Consider the following 24051-nt stretch of genomic DNA (forward strand, 5'->3'; position numbering starts at 1 on the left):
TTGCAACTGCAACCTGGCCAAGATAAAGCAAAGCAATTCGACACATACAACAACACAGAGTTACACATGGAATAAACAAAACATAGTCAATAATACAGTAGAACAAAAGAAAACAAAAAGTATATGTACAGTGAGTGCAAATGAGGTAAGATAAGGGAGTTAAGTCAATAAATAGGCCATGGTGGTGAAGTAATTACAATATAGCAATTAAAACACTGGAATGGTAGATGTGCAGAAGATGAATGTGCAAGTAGAGATACTGGGGTGCAAAGGAGCAAGATAAATAAATAAATACAGTATGGGGATGAGGTAGGTAGATAGATGGGCTGTTTACAGATGGGCTATGTACAGGTGCAGTGATCTGTGAGCTGCTCTGACAGCTAGTGCTTAAAGCTAGTGAGGGAGATATGAGTCTCCAGCTTCAGAGATTTTTGCAGTTCGTTCCAGTCATTGGCAGCAGAGAACTGGAAGGAAAGACGACCAAAGGATGAATTGGCTTTGGGGGTGACCAGTGAGATATACCTGCTGGAGCGCGTGCTACGAGTGGGTGCTGCTATGGTGACCAGTGAGCTGAGATAAGGTGGGGCTTTACCTAGCAGAGATTTGTAGATAACCTGTAGCCAGTGGGTTTGGCGACGAGTATGAAGCGAGGGCCAACCATCGAGAGCGTACAGGTCGCAATGGTGGGTAGTGTATGGGGCTTTGGTGACAAAACGGATGGCACTGTGATAGACTGCATCCAGTTTGTTGAGTAGAGTGTTGGCAATTTCATAGATGACATCACCGAAGTCGAGGATCGGTAGGATGGTCAGTTTTACGAGGGTATGTTTGGCAGCATGAGTGAAGGATGCTTTGTTGCGATATAGGAAGCCAATTCTAGATTTAATTTTGGATTGGAGATGCTTAATGTGAGTCTGGAAGGAGAGTGTACAGTCTAACCAGACACCTAGGTATTTGTAGTTGTCCACATATTCTAAGTCAGAGCTGTCCAGAGTAGTGATGCTGGACGGGCGAGCAGGTGCGGGCAGTGATCAGTTGAACAGCATGCATTTCGTTTTACTTGCGTTTAAGAGCAGTTGGAGGCCACGGAAGGAGAGTTGTATGGCATTGAAGCTCGTCTGGAGGTTAGTTAACACAGTGTCCAAAGAGGGGCCAGAAGTATACAGAATGGTGTCGTCTGCGTAGAGGTGTATCAGAGAATCACCAGCAGCAAGAGCAACATCATTGATGTATACAGAGAAGAGAGTCGGCCTGAGGATTGAACCCTGTGGCACCCCCATAGAGACTGCCAGAGGTCCGGACAACAGGCCCTCCGATTTGACACACTGAACTCTATCAGAGAAGTAGTTGGTAAACCAGGCGAGGCAATCATTTGAGAAACCAAGGCTGTCGAGTCTGCCAATAAGAATGCAGTGATTGACAGAGTCGAAAGCCTTGGCCAGGTCGATGAATACGGCTGCACAGTAATGTTTCTTATCGATGGCGGTTATGATGTCGTTTAGGACCTTGAGCGTGGCTGAGGTGCACCCATGACCAGCTCTGAAACCAGATTGCATAGCGGAGAAGGTACGGTGGGATTCGAAATGGTCGGTAATCTGTTTGTTAACTTGGTTTTCGAAGACCTTAGAAAGACAGGGTAGGATAGATATAGGTCTGTAGCAGTTTGGGTCTAGAGTATCTCCCCCTTTGAAGAGGGGGATGACCGCGGCAGCTTTCCAATCTTTGGGAATCTCATATGATATGAAAGAGAGGTTTAACAGGCTAGTAATAGGGGTTGCAACAATTTCGGCAGATAATTTTAGAAAGAGAGGGTCCAGATTGTCTAGCCCGGCTGATTTGTAGGGGTCCAGATTTTGCAGCTCTTTCAGAACATCAGCTATCTGGATTTGGGTAAAGGAGAAATGCTGGGGGCTTTGGCGGGTTGCTGTGGAGGGTGCCGGGCAGTTGACCGGGGTAGGGGTAGCCAGGTGGAAAGCATGGCCAGCCGTAGAGAAATGCTTATTGAAATTCTCAATTATAGTGGATTTATCAGTGGTGACAGTGTTTCCTAGCCTCAGAGCAGTGGGCAGCTGGGAGGAGGTGCTCTTATTCTCCATGGACTTTACAGTGTCCCAGAACTTTTTTGAGTTAGTACTACAGGATGCAAATTTCTGTCTGAAAAAGCTTTCCTAACTGCCTGTGTATATTTGTTCCTAACTTCCCTGAAAAGTTGCATATCACGGGGACTGTTCGATGCTAATGCAGAACGCCACAGGATGTTTTTATGCTGGTCAAGGGCAGACAGGTCGGAGTGAACCAAGGACTATATCTATTCCTAGTTCTACATTTTTTGAATGGAGCATGCTTATTTAAGATGGTGAGGAAGGCACTTTTAAAGAATAGCCAGGCATCATCTACTGACGGGATGAGGTCAATGTCATTCCAGGATACCCCGGCCAGGTCGATTAGAAAGGCCTGCTCGCAGAAGTGTTTTAGGGAGCGTTTGACAGTGATGAGGGGTGGTCGTTTGGTCGCAGACACATTACGGATGCAGGCAATGAGGCAGTGATCGCTGAGATCTTGATTGAAAACAGCAGAGGTGTATTTGGAGAGCGAGTTAGTTAGGATGACATCTATGAGGGTGCCCGTGTTTACAGATTTGGAGTTGTACCTGGTAGGTTCATTGATAATTTGTGTGAGATTGAGGGCATCAAGCTTGGATTGTAGGATGGCCGGGGTGTTAAGCATGTCCCAGTTTAGGTCACCTAGTAGCACAAGCTCAGAAGATAGATGGGGGGCAATCAATTCACATATGGTATCGAGGGCACAGCTGGGGGCAGAGGGAGGTCTATAGCAAGCGGCAACAGTGAGAGACTTGTTTCTGGATAGGTGAATTTTTAGAAGTAGAAGCTCGAATTGTTTGGGTACAGACTTAGATAGTAATACAGAACTCTGCAGGCTATCTTTGCAGTAGATTGCAACAACGCCCCCTTTAGCAGTTCTATCTTGGCGGAAAATGTTATAGTTAGCGATGGAGATTTCAGAGTTTTTGGTGGTTTTCCTAAGCCAGGATTCAGACACGGGTAAGACATCCGGGTTAGCAGAGTGTGCTAAAGCAATGAGTAAGACAAACTTAGGGAGTAGGCTTCTAATGTTAACATGCATGAAACCAAGACTTTTACGATTACAGAAGTCAACAAATGAGAGCACCTGGGGAGTGGGAGTGTAGCTAGGCACTGCAGGACCTGGATTAACTTCTACATCACCAGAGGAACAGAGGAGAAGTAGGATAAGGGTACGGCTAAATGCTATAAGAACTGGCCGTCTAGCACGTTCGGAACAGAGAGTAAAAGGAGCAGGTTTCTGGGCACGATAGCATAGATTCAAGGCATAGTGTACAGACAAAGGTAAGGTAGGATGTGAGTACATTGGAGGTAAACCTAGGCATTGAGTAATGATGAGAGAGATATAGTCTCTAGAGACGTTTAAACCAGGTGATGTCATTAGATATTAGAGAGAGGCATGCGTAGCCAAGTGAACATATGGGTCCAGTGAGTGGTTGGGCTGACTGGGGGACACGGCGATTCAGTCAGTTAGCAGGCCGATGCTAACATGCTAACAGTTAGTAGGCCGGGGCTAAACAAGCTAGCAATTAGCAGACCGGGTTAGCAAGCAAGCAGTTAGCAGGGGCTAGCAGTTAGCAGACCGGGGCAAGCAAGCTAGCAGTTAGTAGACCGGGGCTAGCAAGTTAGGCTTTGGGGGACGTCGTGATGGGGGTAAGTCTGTTTTTGCCTCTTCGTGCGGTGACGTTGATAGACCAGTCGTGGAGTTAGTAGGGTTCCAAGTAGCTCTAGGTAGCTAGCAGGTTAGCAGAATGGGCCTTCAGCGGGCGTCGCGCCTGAGGGGCCTGTTGGAATCCTCGGGCAGATTATGTCGGTATTCCAGTCGTAGAGGATCGGTGGGGTTCCATGCCCCGTACCGGCAGTAGAAGGGGTCCGGATATTGTAGCCCAGGAGTGAGCCGGGAGATGGGTCTAGCATGGGCTAGCCCCAGGCTAGTTGGTGCTAGCTCCGGGACGGAAACGTTAGCCAGGAGTAGTCAACCCGGGTTGCGGTTAGCTAGCTGTGATGATCCAGATGAAAAGGTTCAGAGTTTGTGGTAGGAATTCGGGGATATGGAGAGAAAAATAGGTCCGGTATGCTCTGGTTTGAAGCGCGTTGTACGAACTGGCGAGAGCTTTCCGAGCTAAAGGTTAGCCGATGACCGCTAGCAGTGGTTAGCTGATTGATAGCTGATAGCTAGTTAGCTAGCTAGCTTCAGTTGAGGTATTACGTTCGGAGGTAGAAATACTTTAGGAAAAAAAAAACAGATCCACACCACATTGGGTGAGAAAAATATTAAAAAGAACGCGAAGAAAAAGATATATACACATAGGACGAGACAAGACAAAGACAAAGACGTCTGACTGCTACGCCATCTTGGTTATCTCCATTGATGGCCATTGATGTAACTTTACATTACTTTATTATGATGTAGCATGCCATAGGATATCTGTTTATTGTGATTGAGTCTAGCCTATCAGGATACTGTCATCTGGAATTTTCTATGATTTGCACATGCCATTGTGCAATATCTGTGCAATGTAAAGCCATGTTCCGCTGCCCAATTCTTGAAAACGTAGGACAACAATAGAGCAACATGTAAAACAGGTGTCTCCCTCTTCTATAGACGGGACTAATGCTGAAGTCAAAGATCATTTCAACAATGAAATGACATAACTCTACCCACAGCCACATATTTCGGTTACTGGCCCAACGCTCTAACCACTAGCCTACCTAGGGCGGCAGGTAGCCTAGTGGTTAGAGCGTTGGGACAGTAACCACAAGGTTCCTAGATCGAATACCCGAGGTGACAAGGTAAAAAATAAAAATCTGTGGTTCTGCCGCTGAACAAGGCAGTTAACCCACTGTTCCTAGGCTGTCATTGTAAATAAGAATTTGTTCTTAACTGACTTGCCTAGTTAATAAATAAAGGTTACATAAAAAAATATCACTGCACATTCCCTAGAACTTCCCTAAACTACAGGTCTATGTGGAACTGTCCAGTGTGTATGGGACATGTCTGTGCGAGTCTATCCCAACACACACAGATAGCTCGGCAGTGAGTGAGTGTGGACTGATAGATTTTAAGACAGCAGGCAAATAATGTTATCAGTCCCATCGGCGCTCTCATCCCCCAAGAGGTCCCCAGGAATGTGGGAACAACAGGCGAGATCTGGGCAGGGAAGGAGCAAGCTCTGCCAACTCTTTTCTTCTTGTTCTCCTTTCTGTCAATCGCCCGTTGTTGTTCGGCGGACTGGTCCGCATGCGAAGGGAACACAGACACAGGTACATCCAGACTTCCTTTCACCATATTTCTATTTCCTTCATTACACAGGATGTTTTACATCATATACAGTGAGCTCCAAAAGTATTGGGACAGAGACATTTTTTGTTGTTTTGGCTCTATATAAAATGGGGGGGACCATAGTGGGGCTGTGGGTAGAGTTATGTCATTTCATTGTTGAAATGATCTTTGACTTCAGCATTAGTCCCGTCTATAGATACAAAAAGTGCTGTAATTTCGAAACGGTTCACCTGATATGGATGAAAATACCCTCAAATTAGAGATGACAGTATGCAATTTAACATCATAGTTATTGTATAATTCCAAATCCAAAGTGCTGGAGTACAGAGCCAAAACAACAACAAAAATTGTCACTGTCCCAATACTTTTGGAGCTCACTGTAAATAGAACAGCTATTTGCATTGATTTGATTTGACTAGAGCATGTATAGACATGCTCTAGTCAAATCAAATCAATGCAAATAGTCTGGGTAGCCATTTGATTAGATGTCAGCAGTCTTATGGCTTGGGGGTAGAAGCTGTTAAGAAGCCTCTTGGACCTAGACTCCGGTACCGCTTGCCATGCTGTAGCAGAGAGAACAGTCTATGACTAGGGTGGCTGGAGTCTTTGACAATTTTTAGGGCCTACCTCTGACACCGCCTGGTATAGAGGTCCTGGATGGCAGGAAGCTTGGCCCCAGTGATGTACTGGGCTGTACGCACTACCCTCTGTAGTGCCTTGCGGTCGGAGGCCAAGCAATTGCCGTACCAGGCAGTGATGCAACCAGTCAGGATGTTCTCGATTGTGCAGCTGTAGAACCTTTTGAGGATCTGAGGACCCATACCAAATCTTTTCAGACTCCTGAGGGGGAATAGGTTTTGTCGTGCCCTCTTCACGACTGTCTTCTTGTGCTTGTTAGTTTGTTGGTGATGTGGACACCAAGGAACTTGTTGCTCTCAACCTGCTCAACTGCAGCCCCATCGATGAGAATGTGGGCATGCACGGTTCTCATTTTCCTGTAGTCCACAATCATCTCCTTTGTCTTGATCACGTTGAGGGAGAGGTTGTTGTCCTGGCACAACACAGCCAGGTCTCTGACCTCCTCCCTATAGGCTGTCTCGTCGTAGTTGGTGACTAGGCCTACCACTGTTGTGTCATCGGCAAACTTAATGATGGTGTTGGAGTTGTGCCTGGCCATGCAGTCATGAGTGAACAGGGAGTACAGGAGGGGACTGAACACGCACACCTGAGGGGCCCCCGTGTTGAAGATAGGCGTGGCGGATGTGTTGTTACCTACCCTGACCACATTATCGATCACGTTACTGTAGTTTACACATGAAGTCATCATCAGGCAGGGTGTTGTATAGATAGGCTATACACATTATTGTCCACTGTACACACATTGTATAAAAACACCATGCAGCACAAATGTAAGTCCTCAGACAGACAGGGGGTTTTAGCATGTGTGTGGTAGTGGAGCTGTGTGTCATAGCATATGTACCAGACTGTATTGTTTTATCCTGCTGAATTAGCTGTGGTTATGGTTATAAAAAAATATCCAACCGTTTTATAAAAACAACATCCATTACTTTGAGGAATGATCACAACTGGCCAGAAATGACAGAGTTAAATTAGCCATGAGTATCTTTATTACTTGTTAGAATCACTGGAAGCCAAGAGTCCCAGACAGTCTTACCTCATTTGAAGACAGAGTAGAACCAAAAAGCACAGGCCAAAAGGCTGGAAACTTTTCACTTTGGCTACTTTTGCTGCATTGAATGTCTCCAACATGTTGTAAACCTGAGAGATGTTCAGGTAATGTTATTGCGGAGACTGAGATTTCATCAAGTTGGTGTGGGCTTTTTTCTGATATTCAGCTTTCATCTCATCTAAGTCTGGGTCCGAAGTTTGTCTGGGTCTGGAAATGAACGGTTATAAAGGAACACATTTTTTTGTATCTATTTACTAAGAAAAGTAGTCAGCGATTAGAGGCAAAACTTTATTGTATGTGTGTACTGCTTAATATACACTGTGTGTGTGTGTGTGTGTGTGTGTGTGTGTGTGTGTGTGTGTGTGTGTGTGTGTGTGTGTGTGTGTGTGTGTGTGTGTGTGTGTGTGTGTGTGTGTGTGTGTGTGTGTGTGTGTGTGTGTGTGTGTGTGTGTGTGTGTGTGTGTGTGTGTGTGTGTGTGTGTGTGCTTGAGGGAGCCACTCAGCTCTGCTCCGAGGAGATGTGTCTCATAGCTATTTGGGTGGGATGAATAAATCATATTTGTCTTGTGAGATTTAATAGGTATGAGGCATGTCCGGAGACACAGGCCACTGCCCTGACGCTGAGCCGTGAGCTCCACAGCTGCAATACGGAGCCGCAGCTCTGGAGCACTGCTCTGGGGTGGCACTCACAGGGCCGTTAAAGAGACTGTAAATGTCCAGCACCAGTCAGTCCTGTAAACAGGTGAGGGCATCACACCATATGTATTTGAGCATAAAACTGGCATTACCTTTTGACAGCCATATTAGTTATGGAGCGTGCAGTTATAAAAACAAAACACTGGTGTAAAAACCAAAGGTCACAAATTCCCCATCATACAATGTGGCTCGCTTTCTACCTGAAGCCGGTGTGAATAGAGTTTTAAGTTAAACGAATATCTCTGAAGATAATTACATGATTATTCACCAGTCAAATGAAAAGTGAATGTGATGTGACGATACTCAAAGGCATGTTTCACCTCTGAAGGTTGAAATATTAAGTCTTTTTTTTGGTATGTTTCTTAGTTTCTCCTAGTATTGTATTTGGTTATGGTGCATTGATTTGGCATGAACATCTTCAGGGCTAGATATCCAGTTCTATCCTCTCGCTCTGCTCTCTGATGAACAAACCGTTTGAGCCCTCCAGGATTGGAAATAGTGCTTAGAGAATTCTCCTCCAATTGGCTAATCAAGGTCTCTCATGCCTCTAAATTTGTTTCAGAGGGCGATATTTCAGCAGGGGTGCTCTCTCTTCCAGCTGTAATTCTCAATCACCCACCCAGTCGGTCATGGTATGGGGCTCTAAGGGGATTTCTCTCCCTGCCCTTCCCTGTACCTCTCCCCTGCCTGGCCTTTGTCCTCTGGTTTCAGCGAGCAGACGCTGAGATTGAGCCTGATCAATGCTGCTTCCTGTCTGTCCCTGACCTCCCCCTTAGACACAGGTTAATGGGAAAGACATGTGGCCACAAGCACCATGCAGCACCCTGACCCAAACAAGCCCTGCTGCCTGCTCCCTCCCTGCTCTGACATAAAATGCCTATCTTTGCTTTCATGTCATGATGTAACAGGGCCAATCAGGCACAGGCACAACATAAAGTCTACCTAAATCTACCCCTCTCTGTTTTCCCAGAGATCAAAGCTGTTTGAAAGCTGAAAGCTGAGCGGGCTAATGTTTAAATTAGGATGTCAGAGTCACAGCATACCATTATACTGTGGACATACTGTATATCACTGAGACAAGTGCCCATACCATTATACTGTGGACATACTGTATATCACTGAGACAAGTGCCCATACCGTTATACTGTGGACATACTGTATATCACTGAGACAAGTGCGACTGGGCTTCACAAAAAGTACCAAGTGTCGTGTATTAATATACAGTGTAAGATTTAAAGCTGTTTAATATTATATCTCTGCTGTCTTTTCCCTTGGTGGACTGTGAGTTCATGTACCCTGACTCAATTACAAGCTCCTATGTGAAGGTTAGCCAGTCCCTTCTAGCCTCCCAGCAGACTGTGTCTCCTGTAGGGATCCCTTTTTGTCCCAACACTGTCCCTGGTAGTCAACGGAAGATCAGGTTTCATTCAGCCACTCATTAAAAAACATTTATCAATGAAGCATTTGCACATGATAGAATTATCAAGCTTCCAGTAAATTCTGCTAATATAGCCGAAAGCACTGGGTCCCTGACAAGTCGTTCACCATCTATTAGCCAGCTATCGCTAGAAGCTAATGGGCCGCTCAATCTAGTGGTAACACTGTCAAGACTAATGCCACAGCCATCCAATAGCCATTCTCCATACTATACTGTACATGTAATTTATAAAATTCCCATTATGTTATGTACTTCTGTTATGTACCAATGCAATGCTATAGGGAACGTTTATCAATCATATTTTAAAGGCAAAGTTACTCGTTCAGTTGGAATGAGCCAAAAGCCTTGCCATTATAGGGGTCTATTATGAATTACTTCAACCAGGCAATAAATTCAACAATATACAATATTTAAAAAACGGTTATGATCCACTCTTTTTTGTGTGAATATTTTGCAGATCTCACATTACAGATCCCTGTCTACATACCTTGGAGACCCACTGTTGGGTGAACTCTTGTTGCCTCCGTTAACTCTATGCCTTCAGAGCTGTGTTGAGAGAGCGATGAACCTGCCAGTGACATGCTTCTGGCCTTGATCTGTCACCACAACGTCAGGCTGCTCTTAAACGCATGGCGATGTGGGTCGGCATTATGCTACCAGGCTGTCAGCTTGGACAGGGACCAGTTAGAAGAGGATGTTTGTTATTGAATGGCCTACTAACTGATGGCCTGGTCAGCTGCTTGTGTTAGGGTTGTGAGGGTGTTATTTTCTTCACTCATTCTTTGACTTTATCTTATTTAGACCCACAAGTATAAAAGTCTATGCATTTTGGTAAGAGACGTTCCTTTCAAATGTTGGTCATGAAACAAGTACTGTGTTTGCTCTGCCTTACAGTATCTTATCTACAGGTCAAGGAGAAAGTTGTGTGTAAACAGAGTGTCTGCAATTATTGTAGTTCTAGAAGAGTGTCCATAAAACGTGCAGGTGAAAGTAGCTATGAGAGGCAGAGCAGGACAGACTGATAGGAGTCTCTCCCCTCACCAGCCTTTCAAGCACAGACAAGCGACAAGGTAGAAGCCATTGGTGTGAATCTAAGCTCTCCTTTCTCTTCCTTTGTTCCCCCCCATTGCATTTCGAGCAACACACAAAAGATGGGGGTATCAAGATGTCTAAAAATCACTAGATACTCATAAAAAGTGACGTGAAAAGGTCAAGAGGGGTCCATTGTCCTATTCTCCTTCCTACCTGGCAGAGTTTGGCTATGATAAGACTGATATGGCTCACATAAGACACAGATAAGTCACAGACAAAATAGTTGAAGCAAATATTAATGATTTTCCTTATCCTCCATTTGTTTCCTACTGTAAAACTCTAATATCTGTAGCAGAGATCTACAGATGATCATATTCAACGAATTCATTTAAAACGGGTGACCTAAGTTGAGATAAAAGTAAAAACTGTATGCTTAATACCAGAGTAATTCTACATAAAGAGTTTACTGCCGGGGATCACTTGGAATGATTTCGATCTACCAACTAAATTATTGTTCCCATGATAATCTTTCAAGGTGTTTAAAGTAAGTGATGCTGGCTATGTCCCCTCCTTCCTTAACCATTCAGAGAGGCAGAGGCAGAGGCAGAGGCAGAGGCAGAGGCAGAGGCAGACACACACACACACACACACACACACACACACACACACACACACACACACACACACACACACACACACACACACACACACACACACACACACACACACACACACACACACACACACACACACACACACACACACACACACACACACACACACACAGGCCTTTGCTTGGACCCGGTCCCCAGCCCTCTGAGGGGGTCAGCTCAGATCAAAGGTGCTGGTCACAGCCATTAGGCCCAGCAGCGAAGACCCAACATGAAAAGCTTGTGTTTTGAAAAGGAGGGCAGAGAAAAAAAACAGGGCCCTCTCCATTTAAAAGGCAAGCTAACTGTGAAATAATTGAAAAGGTATGTCAATCAAGAGTAGGCGCCCAGCGGGAGCGCCCAGATTCCCAGGCTCTCTCCTGGTCGAGCACCGGGCCATGGAGGGCTGCTGAAGGGGGCAACCCAAGAAATTAAAGACCCAAAAAGAAGGTCTTTCACTCGACTCTGCTCCTTCCTTATCCCCTGCTTTTTAATTGTGGTGGGAGGGAAAGTCCCGACCCCCACCCCCCTCCTCCCTCCAAGTCCAACACAAAGCTGAGTCATTAATAAGATCTCCCCTCCACCTCTCAGGTAAGTAACAAAGACTTATTGGAGGACGGAGAGGCAAATTGGAGTCGACATAGTTTTATGACCTCCCCCCCTTCTTATTACCAGCACCTACACCCTGTACCCACTCCCTCCTCCTCCCATAGCATGAGTCTGACAAAAGGAAACCCGTGAGAGTGTCTCTCGCTTCCCTTACTGCGTTTTTTTTTTCTACGGCAGAAAAGGCTGAATGATCTGACGATTGGCTCACTTCCACAAAAGGGGGAAAGAATGGAAAGAGAAAGAGTAAAAAAAGACTGGGAAAATGCTTCTTCTATGCTTAAAAAAAAATGGTCAGTCCACACTTGACTAGTCCTGTATAGGGTAGGACTTGCTTGTAATAACAGCTTCGGATTATTGACAGCTCTGGCCAAAACATGTCAAAGGTTAGCAGATTCTGCCAAGGGCAAGAAGTAAGCAAAAAGTACCTTCCTAATCAATATTAACAGCATGATTACAAATAGCTTCCTTTTCTTTAATCATTTCTTATTTTATTGCATGTCCACATGCAACAATTGGTTAATATTGCATTGAAAAAAGCACTCATTGCATAATATGACACACATATTCTCATACATTACATGTGGGTCTACTGTAATTTGAGTACTCATGGTCATTAGCTTCATAAGTACAAATTAGGTCAATAAAGCCACACATTTGAGTAAGTCAGAAGTCTTAGGTGGAGTTGTTGCAGCTAGCCCAATATTAGTGACCTTGGGAATGTAACGTGTGTTTAGAAAAGGTGGTTAAAACTAGCTCTGCCGCCAGCTTTGAACACAATGACCTGACTTTTCAAAGGTGACTAAGAGTTACAGTATGGATCTAAGTGACCTTTATGGATGTCTGGTCAAGTGTCCAGAGACCAAGCACTTTCTCTAAGCAATGTCAAATCCCCATCTCATGTCCTTAGATGTTGGTTCTGCTGGCAGCTACACTGCCATGTACGGATGAAATAACAGGTAATGAGAAGAAAGGGAATGGTGAAACCGATTTGAGCATGGGTGTCGATGGAAGTCTTTTTCTCTCTGATATCGAAACAACCGCAAAACTATTCTCACACGTGAGATATCCACGTGCCTGCATTTGATACTTCAGGGAAAAAGTCATTTTAACCACTCCGTGCCTTCAGTACATACTGTAGTCTACATATCAGAGTGAGGAATATGTTAGCACCTACTGTGCCTGGAGCTCAGAGCAGCAAATGATGGCAATTAGAGGCAGCAGTACTTTCAGGCACCAGCGGTTTTCATTGGACTGGACAAGTCCCCATAAACCCACGATGAGCTCCAATCACAAGCCGGCCTGGGCCTATTAGTTTATGAGTCGCTTGCACGCTCCCTGCCACCAAAACGCCCAGTGTTTGTAAACACAGCTCGTAAAGGGGACGTTGCCATCAAAGTGCTAACGTGCCCTTAAAGGCTCTAGGCTGGCCTCACCACTGCAGCTGTGTGAAAAATGGGTCTCCATGTCCACACACATGTCAGAGAAGAAAGACTCAACAGGCCCTGTATTTATTTACCCTCTCTGTCTCTCTCTGTGTGTGTCTGATGTGAATGACTTAACCTGGTAAGCATGGATAATGGTGTTAGCAGCTGGGAGTCTGTGTATTGCTCCATGCTGACAGGAAAGACAGGAAGAAAGGAGATGCTGACACTGTCTTTGGCTATCTTATTTAGTGAGGGGTTGGTTTCACAACGTCACTTAAAGGGATAGTTCACCCAAATTACATATCGGTTTCCCTACCCTTTAAGCAGTCTATTGACAAGGTATGACAGCAATCCATGCTTTGGTTTAGTTTCCCTAGCACTGTTTCCACATGTTAACATTTTAGCATTTGTGGTACAAATCCCATTCAAGTCATGGGACCGATATTAGCGTTTTTAGCGCATCATGTTCAAATCATCTATACACTGCCTTCAGAAAGTATTCACACCTCTTGACTTTTTCCACAATTTGTTCCGTTAAAGACTGAATGTAAAATGTATAACATTTATATTTTTTTGTCACTGGCCTACACACAATACCCCATAATGTCAAAGTGGAATTCGTCTTGCAAAGAATGGCAACTATTGGAAGTTGGGGGGAAAAAGCAGACATTGAATATCCCTTTGAACATGGTGAAGTTATTAATTACACTTTGGATGGTGTATCAATAAACCTAGTCACTACAAAGATACAGGCGTCCTTCCTAATCCAGTTGCCGGAAAGGAAGGAAACCGCTCAGGGATTTCACCATGAAACCAATTCTGACTATAAAACAGTTACAGAGTTTAATGGCTGTGATAGGAGAAAACTGAGGATGGATCAACAATATTGTAGTTACTCCACAATACTAACATAAATGACAGAGTGAGAAGAAGGAAGCCTGGGGAGAATAAAAATGTTCCAAAACATGCATCCTGTTTGCAGCAAGGCACTAAAGTAATACTGCAAAAAATGTGTCAAAGCAATTCCCTTTTTGTCCTAAATACAAAGTGTTATGTTTGGCGAAAATCCGATACAACACATTACTGAGTACCACTGTCCATATTTTCAAGCATATTGCTGGCTGCATCATGTTATGGGTATGTTTGTAACCAGTAAGGACTGGGGAGTCTTACAGGATAAATAAGAAACGGAATGGAGCTAAGCACAGGTAAAATCCGAGAGGAAAATCTTGTTCAACCTGATTTCCACCAGACACTGGAAAGCAGGTTGGGTTCACCTTTCAGCAGGACAATAACCTAAAACACAAGGCCAAATCTACAGTGGAGTTGCTTACCAAGAAGACAGTGAATGTTCCTGAGTGGCTGAGTTACAGTTTTGACATAAATTTACTTCGAAATCTATGGCAAGACTTGAAAATGCTTGTTTAGCAATGATCAACAACCAATTTGACAGAGCTTTAATATTTTTTTAAAGAATAACAGGCAACTATTATACAATCCAGGTGTGCAAAGCTCTTAGAGACTTAACCAGAAAGACACAGCTGTAATCGCTGCCAAAGGTAATTCTAATATGTGAGTACTTATGTAAATGAGATATTTCTGTATTTCATTTTCAATATTTGTAAAAATGTATAAAACCATTTTTTCACTTTGTCATTATGGGGTATTGTGTGTAGATGGGTGAATTCAGGCTGTAACACAACAAAATGTGGAATAAGTCGAGGGCTATGAATACTTTTTGAAGGCACCGTAAGTAACTTTGTTGAGCTTCACAATCAATAGCGGGGGATCTATTTGAACAAACCTCACAATGGTAAACTCAGCGCAGGTGGTGGCACTAAAGGTTCAGGGGTGTGTCGGAAATATTTTTGCTATTTTCATTATCACACTTATCGGGCACTTGCTGGCTTTGGCTCAAAAGGGCTGTATTTTGATGAATAAACAAGTTGTGGGTGTGTTGAGGCTTGGCCCGTCACTAGCCAATCAGAACGTGCTCCACGGCAAAATATGTGGTTGTTTCAAGTTGTGTATTTATGGTCTTTTATGTATTGCCTTGGAATCAACTCCAATTGCAATGTTAGTCCGCTATAGTTAATTAAATGGCTTACAGAAATTAAATAACAAAATATAGACTTATCTTTGCTAAATATGTTAAATTGAATCCATTTACAGTCCACATTGTTCAAATTAATTGCATGGCTTCAATAGCATTCACAGGGGCTAGGCCAACGATAAATTGCATTATGGCTGAGCATGGACATGCCAAACATTGTCAATAAGCAAGATTAAAATCACTATTGATAAGGCCTAAAAAGAGAATTAATAATTCTAATCAAATTCTAAACAGTGCACGTCAGAGCAAAAACCAAGCCATGAGGTCGAAGGAATTGTACGTAGAGCTCAGAGACAGGATTGTGTCGAGGCACAGATCTGGGGATGGGTAACAAAAAATGTTTGCAGCATTGAATGTCCCCAAGAACACAGTGGCCTCCATCATTCTTAAAAGGAAGAAGTTTCGAACCACCAAGACTCTTCCTAGAGCTGGCCGCCCAGCCTAACTGAGCAATCGGGGGAGAAGGGCCTTGGTCATGGAGGTAACCAAGAACCCGATGGACACTCTGACAAAGCTCTAGAGTTCCTCTGTGGAGATGGGAGAACCTTCCAGAAGGACAAGCATCTCTGCAGCACTCCACCAATCAGGCATTTATGGTAGAGTGGCCAGACGGAAGCCAATCCTCAGTAAAAGGCACATGACAGCCCGCTTGGAGTTTGCCAAAAGGCACATAAAGACTCTCAGACCATGAGAAACAAGACCCTCTGGTCTGATGAAACCAAGATTGAACTCTTTGGCCTGAATGCCAAGCGTCACGTCTAGAGTAAACCTGGCACCATCCCTACGGTGAAGCATGGTGGTGGCAGCATAATGCTGTGGGGATGTTTTTTAGCGGCAGGGACTGGGAGACTAGTCAGGATCGAGGCAAAGATAAACGGAGCAAAGTACAGACAGATCCTTCGGGACAAGTCTCTGAATGTCTTTGAGTGGCCTAGCCAGATCCCGAACTTGAACCCGATCGAACATCTCTGGAGAGACCTAAAAATAGCTGTGCAGTAATGCTCCCCATCGAACCTGACAAAGCTTGAGAGGATCTGCAGAGAAGATTGGGAGAAACTCCCCAAATACAGGTGTGCCAAGTTTGCAGCGTCATACGCAAGAAGACTCAAGGCTGTAATCACTGCAAAAGGTGCTTCAACAAAGTACTGAGTAAAGGATCTGAATACTTATGTAAATGTAATATTTCAGTTTTTTATTTTGAATAAATTAGCAAACATTTCTAAAAACCTGTTTTTGATTTGTCATTATGAGGTATTGTGTGTAGATTGTTGATGGAAAAAAAACAATTTAAGCAATTTTTTAATAAAGCTGTAACTTAACAAAATGTGGAAAAAGTCAAGGGGTCTGAATAATTTACGAAGGCACTGTATAATATTAAACCAACGCAGACTATGGAGGGTTTTACACACATCCAAACTTTTCACATTAACTGGATAAAGATCCAATATAAAAAGAAACGGAGAATGTCCATTATACCGTTGTACTGCTCCCAAATAGGCCTATGTTTTCTGAACATAATCGGAACCATTTTACAGATCCGATCGCATTCACACATCTTCAGAAGTTGCATTGCAAGCGCAGATGTTGTCACCAAAAAATCAGGAAGGTGAATCATTCTAATAAGTTTGGGTGTAATACAATTAAATGGAAAACAAGCAATTTTATAGGTTACAGATATCTCTAAATACGAGTTTCAACGGTATTCACAGAGGTTCTCATCTCTCGTTTCATGATGGGCATGGGCACGTAGCCTACATCATGGAGGGGGTTTTACGCACGTTCAAAAAAGGGACCTGCATGGCTAAAATAATGTGGGCCTGCCTACAATGCATAGATAAAAAATAAATGTCAGTGTTATGTATGGTACGACGTGCTGTTCGTCGTACTCTAAGTTGTTATGGTTAACGACAGTGTGCTGCTTGACGGATGAATGAGTTGTCAGGATGAGTGCCACATGTCATTAAACGAGAGAGTGATGTGCAATGTGAAACTGTGCGGATGTGTGTTCTTTGACAGCTTTCTTTTTACTCCTCTCAAACTTGATATTTTAATAAAGCTTTGGTGATAAAGATTTATTTCCAAGCGGTCTCAGGAGCCAAATCCTTTATCGACAGTCTTGACTACTTCACGATTGCATTGGGCATATAAAAAAAAAGAGCCTTCATTGAGGCTATGCTTGGTTTTTAATCAAATAAAACGAAATGGGAAAAAACATTAGTGTCTAAATACGAAGTGTACAGGCACCAAAAGCACATTAGGCTACTCTTGTTCCATGCGCATATGGGCAGTGTGCGTCACGGCTGGATAGGCTGCGTTTCCACTGTCAAAATCCATGCCATAACCTACTGCGTTACCGCTAAAACCAGCTTTTGGTTGCAAACTGAAAACTAACGTGCGTTTGACGCCAGAGCGGTCTTAACGCCAGCCAAAAAATAGATGCCTGGAGGTGCGTAAAGATGGCGGCCCCCATTGCGCTTACCGCTGTATTGTAAATTGTTCTTTGTTACTCTTTTTTTGTATGGTCATTAGCAGGGTATACATGACCCCAACATTAGCTTCAAGACGATGGCATTTTGAAAAACTGAAAAAGTACTGTAGATTGTACTGATTTATTGGAACATGTCGCGCACCGTAGTAAAAACAGTGAGTGGATAGTGCTAAAACAATGACATCTGAATTCTGTCATCTTCATGCACGTTCGCCATTATAGATACTGTACTTTTGATTTGGGCATGATGCACGAAAAATGCTAATATTGGTACAAATCCTTAAATGCTTAACATAAGCATGTGAAAACAGTGACAGGGAAACTAAACCAAAGCATAAATTGCTGTCATACCTTGTCCATAGACTGCTTACAGGGTAAGGAAACCAATGTGTAATTTTGTAATGTGGTTTGACTATCCCAATAAGTGGGATGATAAGGATTTCCCCTGAATAAGGATTTCCGCTGTCCCTAAGACCTTTCTGCTATGATCTATCCAGATACAGGCAGGTGGAACCTGAAAATCCAGTACAGCAGTGTGAATTCTGATCTGAGACTGATTATTTAATCCCCAAACATATTAAATCAACCGTTGCTGCCAAGTACACATTTTTCCTAATTTCTATCCAAACAAAGTCTGGATTTACATAAATAAATGGGGGAAAGATGGCAGTGGCGGGAGAGTAGCACCTGCTCAGGACCCTGGAGAGGGCGTTTATTTTTCATCGCTGGATGGGTTTAACCAGGAACCCTGCTCGGAAACTCACTCGCTGCCCCCTTCAGCACATGTTGTTCTGCATGAGCAATGCTGCACCTCTGGTCTGGGCGCTTTGCGAGTTTACGGCTCCTGCTTCATTTCCTACTGGCATGGGGTCCACATCTCCTTCAGCACCTTGATGTGTTACAGTGTTTACAGGCCCTGTCCAAAGGCAACAGGCCATTTATTGGCCTTGTTTCCTTTTTCAGCAACATCCAGAGGTGCCCATAGGAGGAGAAAAAACCCATCATGTTTCTCAACATGTTTTTCTCCTCTAAACTGGGTTTCCGTGGCTGGTGGTGTCTGTTGGGAGGGATGTGTGTTCAGATCAGATAGCAGGCCACATCAGGGTACCTTTGAAGGTGAGACTGTCCAAATAAAGCCAGCAGGAGTTATCCAAGGGAAATGCATATCCAGCAATTAGGTTCTATTCAGGCCCCCACGGTAAGGCCCTTAGGTCATTTCCAAAATATTTTTGTCTATCGTCATGACAATGGCTAAGGGCCTTTTGTGTAGACTAAAACCAGATTAAGACCAAGCTACATGGGACTTGTTTGCAATCAGTGCCCAGAGGAAACAATTAGCCTGCAGCACTGCCAGGTCTTTCATGGTAAAAGTGGGTAAGAGGTTGGTGTAAGTGGCCATCAGACGCTGCTTTGTGTCTCCCTGGTAAACAACACCGGGTATCATCCGGGTGGAGTGTCGGTGTCAGGTCTGGGATGATGGCACTCCTTCCCTGTGCAGTCTGGGACCCAGCCCATAATGCCTTTTGTGCTGTATGCTGCAGTCAGTCTACTGAGATGGTGTATACTGAATGTACAAAACATTAGGAACACCTGCTCTTTCCATGACATAGACTGACCAGGGGAATCCAGGTGAAAGCTGTGATCCCTTATTGATGTCGCTTCTTAAATCCACTTCAATCAGTGTAGATGAAAGGGAGGAGACAGGTCAAAGAAGGATTTTTAAGCCTTGAGACAATTGAGACATGGATTGTGTATGTGTGCCATTCAGAGGGTGAATGGGCAAGACAAAAGATTGAAGTGCCTTTGAACGAGGTATGGTAGTAGGCATACCGGTTTGAGTGTGTTAAGAACTGCAATGCTGCTGGGTTTTTCATGCTCAACAGTTTCTGTATCAGCCAACTTGACACAACTATGGGAAGCATCGAAGTCAACATGGGCAAGCATCCCTGTGGAACTCTTTCGACACCTTGCAGAGTCCATGCCCCGACAAATCTTCTGAAGGCAAAAGGGGGTGCAACTCAATATTAGGAAGTTGTTCTTAATGTTTTGTATACTCAGTGTAGATACATCAGGCCATGGTCGGATGCACACCAGTGAGCTCGGGAAATGGTTTTTGAATGGCAAATATTTTTTTTTAAACTTGTAAATTGATTTTTTCCTCTTGAATATTGTTTTTGATATGCGTTTGAAATGGCGGATTTTAATCATATCGCTGTATTTCTGTATGACATACACAGCTTATTTTCAAATGTATTTATTTCTCTGCAGTCTAGTCATTCTCAGGGAGCCAATCGTTGAGGAACTGCATCGTAGATGATGTCTCTTCACAAAGGGAATCGTTTAAATGGACCATTGTGCATATTTTTCTCTCGTCTTGGGAAAAAAATTCTCCCCAGAGCATATGGCCGTCTGGTTTCCTAATCGGTAATGAATGGCTTTTGATGCGGAAACTCCCCTGTTCAAACAGACTCCTGTTCCTTCTTTTTCAGGTCTAATGGAAATCCGATCTGTCAGTGTGGGAGTCGTCGCCATCAAATCGGTCAGCACCGGGCTGTACTTAGCAATGTCCAAAAAAGGCACACTCTTTGGATCGGTAGGTACACCTTGCAACATTGTTTCACAAGACAATCTGGGGGGCCAGGTTCTAGCTAGGGGACCCTGATGGTTCCTACAAACACGGATCATTCCATTCAAGTGAGTCTTCGAGGTATCCACTAGGAAAATCCACAGCAGACCAGAGTTGCAGTATCAATCATGGCTACACACCTGGGCCAAGCCTGATGATAGCTACAGGTGATGCTCACATGCATGACTTGAAGAGAGGCTTGTTCCACTGTCAAAATAGATGGCCAAGAAAAGGAAGCTGAACTGAGATGACAAAATAGGCAGATGTGAAGGTCTAGAGTGCCGTCTGCCCGCAGTTGTGCTCACACACAGCCAGCTCTCTCTTTCTTTCTTTCCCTCCCTCTCTTTCTCTCTCTCTCTCTGTCATGTAATGAGGCTGCCTATGCCGTGGTGTCTAAGGGCACTATTCAATCTGTATTGCAGAAGTTCAGCATTACAGTGTGATTGAAATTTAAAGGCAATGTTTCCGCGTCAGCGGAGACTGCTTTCCCGGTAAATGTTGCATATGTCGTCTCAATCAGAAATTACCTTTACATTTCTATTGCGCAATCTGTAATGTTTCAGTGATACAGACTGAATAGAGCACTAAATGTTTTACAGCTCAGAGAGAGAGAGAGTGAGAAATCTGGAGCTGGCAATCCGTCAGTACTGTGAAGCTGTGATGAGACAAGTTTGCAGACAGTTATTTCACCCTGCCACCGGTGTAAATAGGACATAGATGAACTCAATCAGCCTACCAAAGCCTCTCCATTCACTTCCCACTGGATCCTCCCTAAATGATCATTAAGCAGAAGAATCATGCTAGGCTGATGCTATCTCCATAAGGGCCCTGTGATCTCGGACTGATAGAGGCCTGTAGAGGGGATTTCTCTAGAATCCGTTGTCACGGTCACATCTTTAAGGTCATACTCACTTACAGATAAGAAGCTCAACCACCCAAGGCAAAGTGGAGAGGGCTTTCTTGGCTAGGCTGTGCATGTATATTGACACAAATCACTGCTTCTGTTTTTAGCCTCAGAAGTAGATAAAGGAAGAAAAAACCAACATGAAAAAGCATGAATCTGATTGTTTGTTATGCTTTTTCATGTTGGTTTTTCAGTAACATCCAACTATTTTCTTGACCATGGTCCAACCATAACAATCACCTAATTATATATATTTTTGCCATTCACTGTGATTGGCCATTCACTTTGAACACACAACAAAAGGCTCCATAACAACACAGCAACATATGGAACATTTGAGTGCAATAACAGACGTAGAGCTTTGTCCCTAGCTCAGAGGTATGTCCATGCTGCTGCTGTTAGTTAGTCCTTCTAGTCATAATAAACACCTCTCTCTCTCTCTCTCTCTCTCTCTCTCTCTCTCTCTCTCTCTCTCTCTCTCTCTCTCTCTCTCTCTCTCTCTCTCTCTCTCTCTCTCTCTCTCTCTCTCTCTCTCTCTCTCTCTCTCTCTCTCTCTCTCTCTCTCTCTCTCTCTCTCTCTCTCTCTCTCTCTCAGGTGAAGTACAACCCTAACTGTAAGTTCAAGGAGCGCATCGAGGAGAACGGCTACAACACGTACGCCTCCCTGCGCTGGAAACACGGCGGCAGGCAGATGTTTGTGTCTCTGAACGGTAGGGGGAAGCCCCGGCGAGGTCACAAAGCTCGGAGGAGACACCCCTCCACCCACTTCCTCCCCATGCTGCCCTCATAGCTGGACAACAGGGCTCTGCTCTGCTTTGCAACCAGCCCACCACAGTCCCAGTCCCTCCTACTAGTGTTGTTGTTATCAAGATAACTAATGAGGATATTATTATTATTATATACATCCCCTCTCCCATATATGTAAATTTGTTGGGGTTTTATACACAATTTTGTTTGTCGAGATCGCAGTGGGGGCATAATACAGTACGTTTAAGTTATTCCTTTTTTAGTGTAAGGTCCAGAAGTAAAGCTGCTACTATTGTGTAAATACAGCATGTCTATTATTATTATGATTGGTTATCAAGCTGAGGGATGATATTGATGACGCTCTTCTGTGTTAAGGAGTAATTTTGACACCACCGTCTTCTGCTAAAGTGTGTAATTGAAACATATCCCCCCTTTAAAGGGTACGAGAATTGTCTATATATTGCCTCCCACCCATCCCTTCATTTCTGTGACACTACAGGAGACAATGCTTTTCCTTGAGTGACCTTACAATATGCTATTAAAGCAAATAACTGGTGAGAGAAACCTGACAAACAGTGAACAGATTTGAACATTGATTTTAGGTTGTCAAATATGTTCATCTGAGCAAGTAACTAAAGCATTTGAGAGAGGACTCTCGTAAGATACTGAAAGGCCTTTACAATAAAAGGACTCTTGCACTTGACTGGACTTCAGAGGGGACAGAATTCCTTGTTGACGAAAACATTTGGACTGAACGTTGATACCCATGGATGTATGCTATAAGACAAAAACATAAACTGACGACATCTGGCTATGGGTTATTTTGGGTTTCTGAAATGAGTGTGTGAGCTCTGCAGAAGTCCCACTGGGCAAAAACTAGTTGAATCAACGTTGTTTCCACATCATTTCAACAGAGTAATTCAGTGTGATGACGTTGAATCAACGTGAAAACTGATTGGATTTTCCACCTAAATGTTTACCTAAATTCAATGACATGGTGACTCAACCAAATGTAAATCCAAACTAGATGTAGAAATGACATCTGTGCCCGGTGGGGTGTGCTTTAGCCTCCTTCTCTCATTCAATAATCCTACACCACTAGCTCAGGGGTCAATCTTTGAAAGTGGGACTCGTGACATTGTCTCTGATATGTTAGTTCCAGAGTTCAGTAGTTAAATGCATACGGTACTCTGTTTGAAACACGTTGAGCATTTGAGGCTGTATGTACACTTCTTCACAGTGCTAAGACTACCCATTCATTTCTAACGTATGGTAACTGGTTATTGCATTATCTTGTCAGGTCTTGTTAACATTTTCAAAAACCTGTTGCAAATAGAACTTTTAATATATTTAAGCCTTTTTGTACCGTATAACATTTGAAGTTGATGTTATTGCCTCCATTTTGTGTCTAGTCCAAAAATCCTAACTGTAATCCATTCCATATTTTAGTCTATACTGTATGTTACTGTAATAGGGCACCTCCTAACATCGCAATCATCATCTACTGAGCGGTCAGCAATGACAGTATCTACCAGAACACCCGTTTCAACTATCAGTCAGCTATTAAGCAGACAATATTGGTCTGTCAATTGAATACTGTCATCATAACAACATAAGCGAGTGCCTTGATTCATGTTCAGCCTGGTGAACTTCAATAAAATGCACATAAATGACACAATTTTCAAGGAGTCACTTATAGTAACACATCTCCATCAGAGTTACATAATCTGCATTATCATCATAACAACATGAACATTCAATGCTGTAGTGGACCTCCCCTGACTTGTAAAATACTTGTGCTGATGAGCTCTTCAACGGGCTATCATGGGTCTTTAATCACAATGAAGGCCTGGTAGCATGGGAGGCCATTGAATCTTTTCACCCTGCAGATTGGAAAGATGGGGATGAATGGCCTCTATTGGGGGGAGAAAGGCTAACCTTTCAGACTGTCAATGTGACATTTCTTTGAAGGGAAACATGTCTAGTCAAAATAGCTTTATGTCGCTCCGCCATTCGATCTAAAGGCCTGCCAAACAATTGGATGTTGGTGTGAGGGTCTAAGGAGACTTTGAGTGTGTGAGCTCTTTTGTTTCCAATACCCTTACAGTTTTACATCTTTTGAGTTGAAGACTTGGCTAAAGGTTTCCTGTGTCTTAGTGGGGGACGTTTCGGCGGCGACACATATTGAATCTTTAAAGTGCCACATGCCAAATCTGTAGGTTCTTCCCAGCAAACCAAAATTGGTTTTG

The 24051-nt window shown here is 43.6% G+C and overlaps 1 protein-coding gene across 1 annotated transcript in view; it reads left to right on the plus strand.

Annotated features, from left to right (window-relative positions):
- LOC139540975 (fibroblast growth factor 22-like) overlaps positions 1 to 23473 on the plus strand; it is a 45222-nt gene extending 21749 nt beyond the window's left edge. The window contains exons 2-3 of the mRNA XM_071345072.1: positions 20015 to 20118; positions 21651 to 23473. Coding sequence (XP_071201173.1) covers positions 20015 to 20118; positions 21651 to 21845 — 299 coding nt within the window. The 3' untranslated portion in view covers positions 21846 to 23473. The remainder of the gene's footprint in view (positions 1 to 20014; positions 20119 to 21650) is intronic.
- Positions 23474 to 24051: the final 578 nt, after the last annotated feature.

This window comes from Salvelinus alpinus, chromosome 16 (genome assembly GCF_045679555.1).
Source record: "Salvelinus alpinus chromosome 16, SLU_Salpinus.1, whole genome shotgun sequence".
In the NCBI taxonomy this organism is placed as follows: domain Eukaryota; kingdom Metazoa; phylum Chordata; class Actinopteri; order Salmoniformes; family Salmonidae; genus Salvelinus; species Salvelinus alpinus.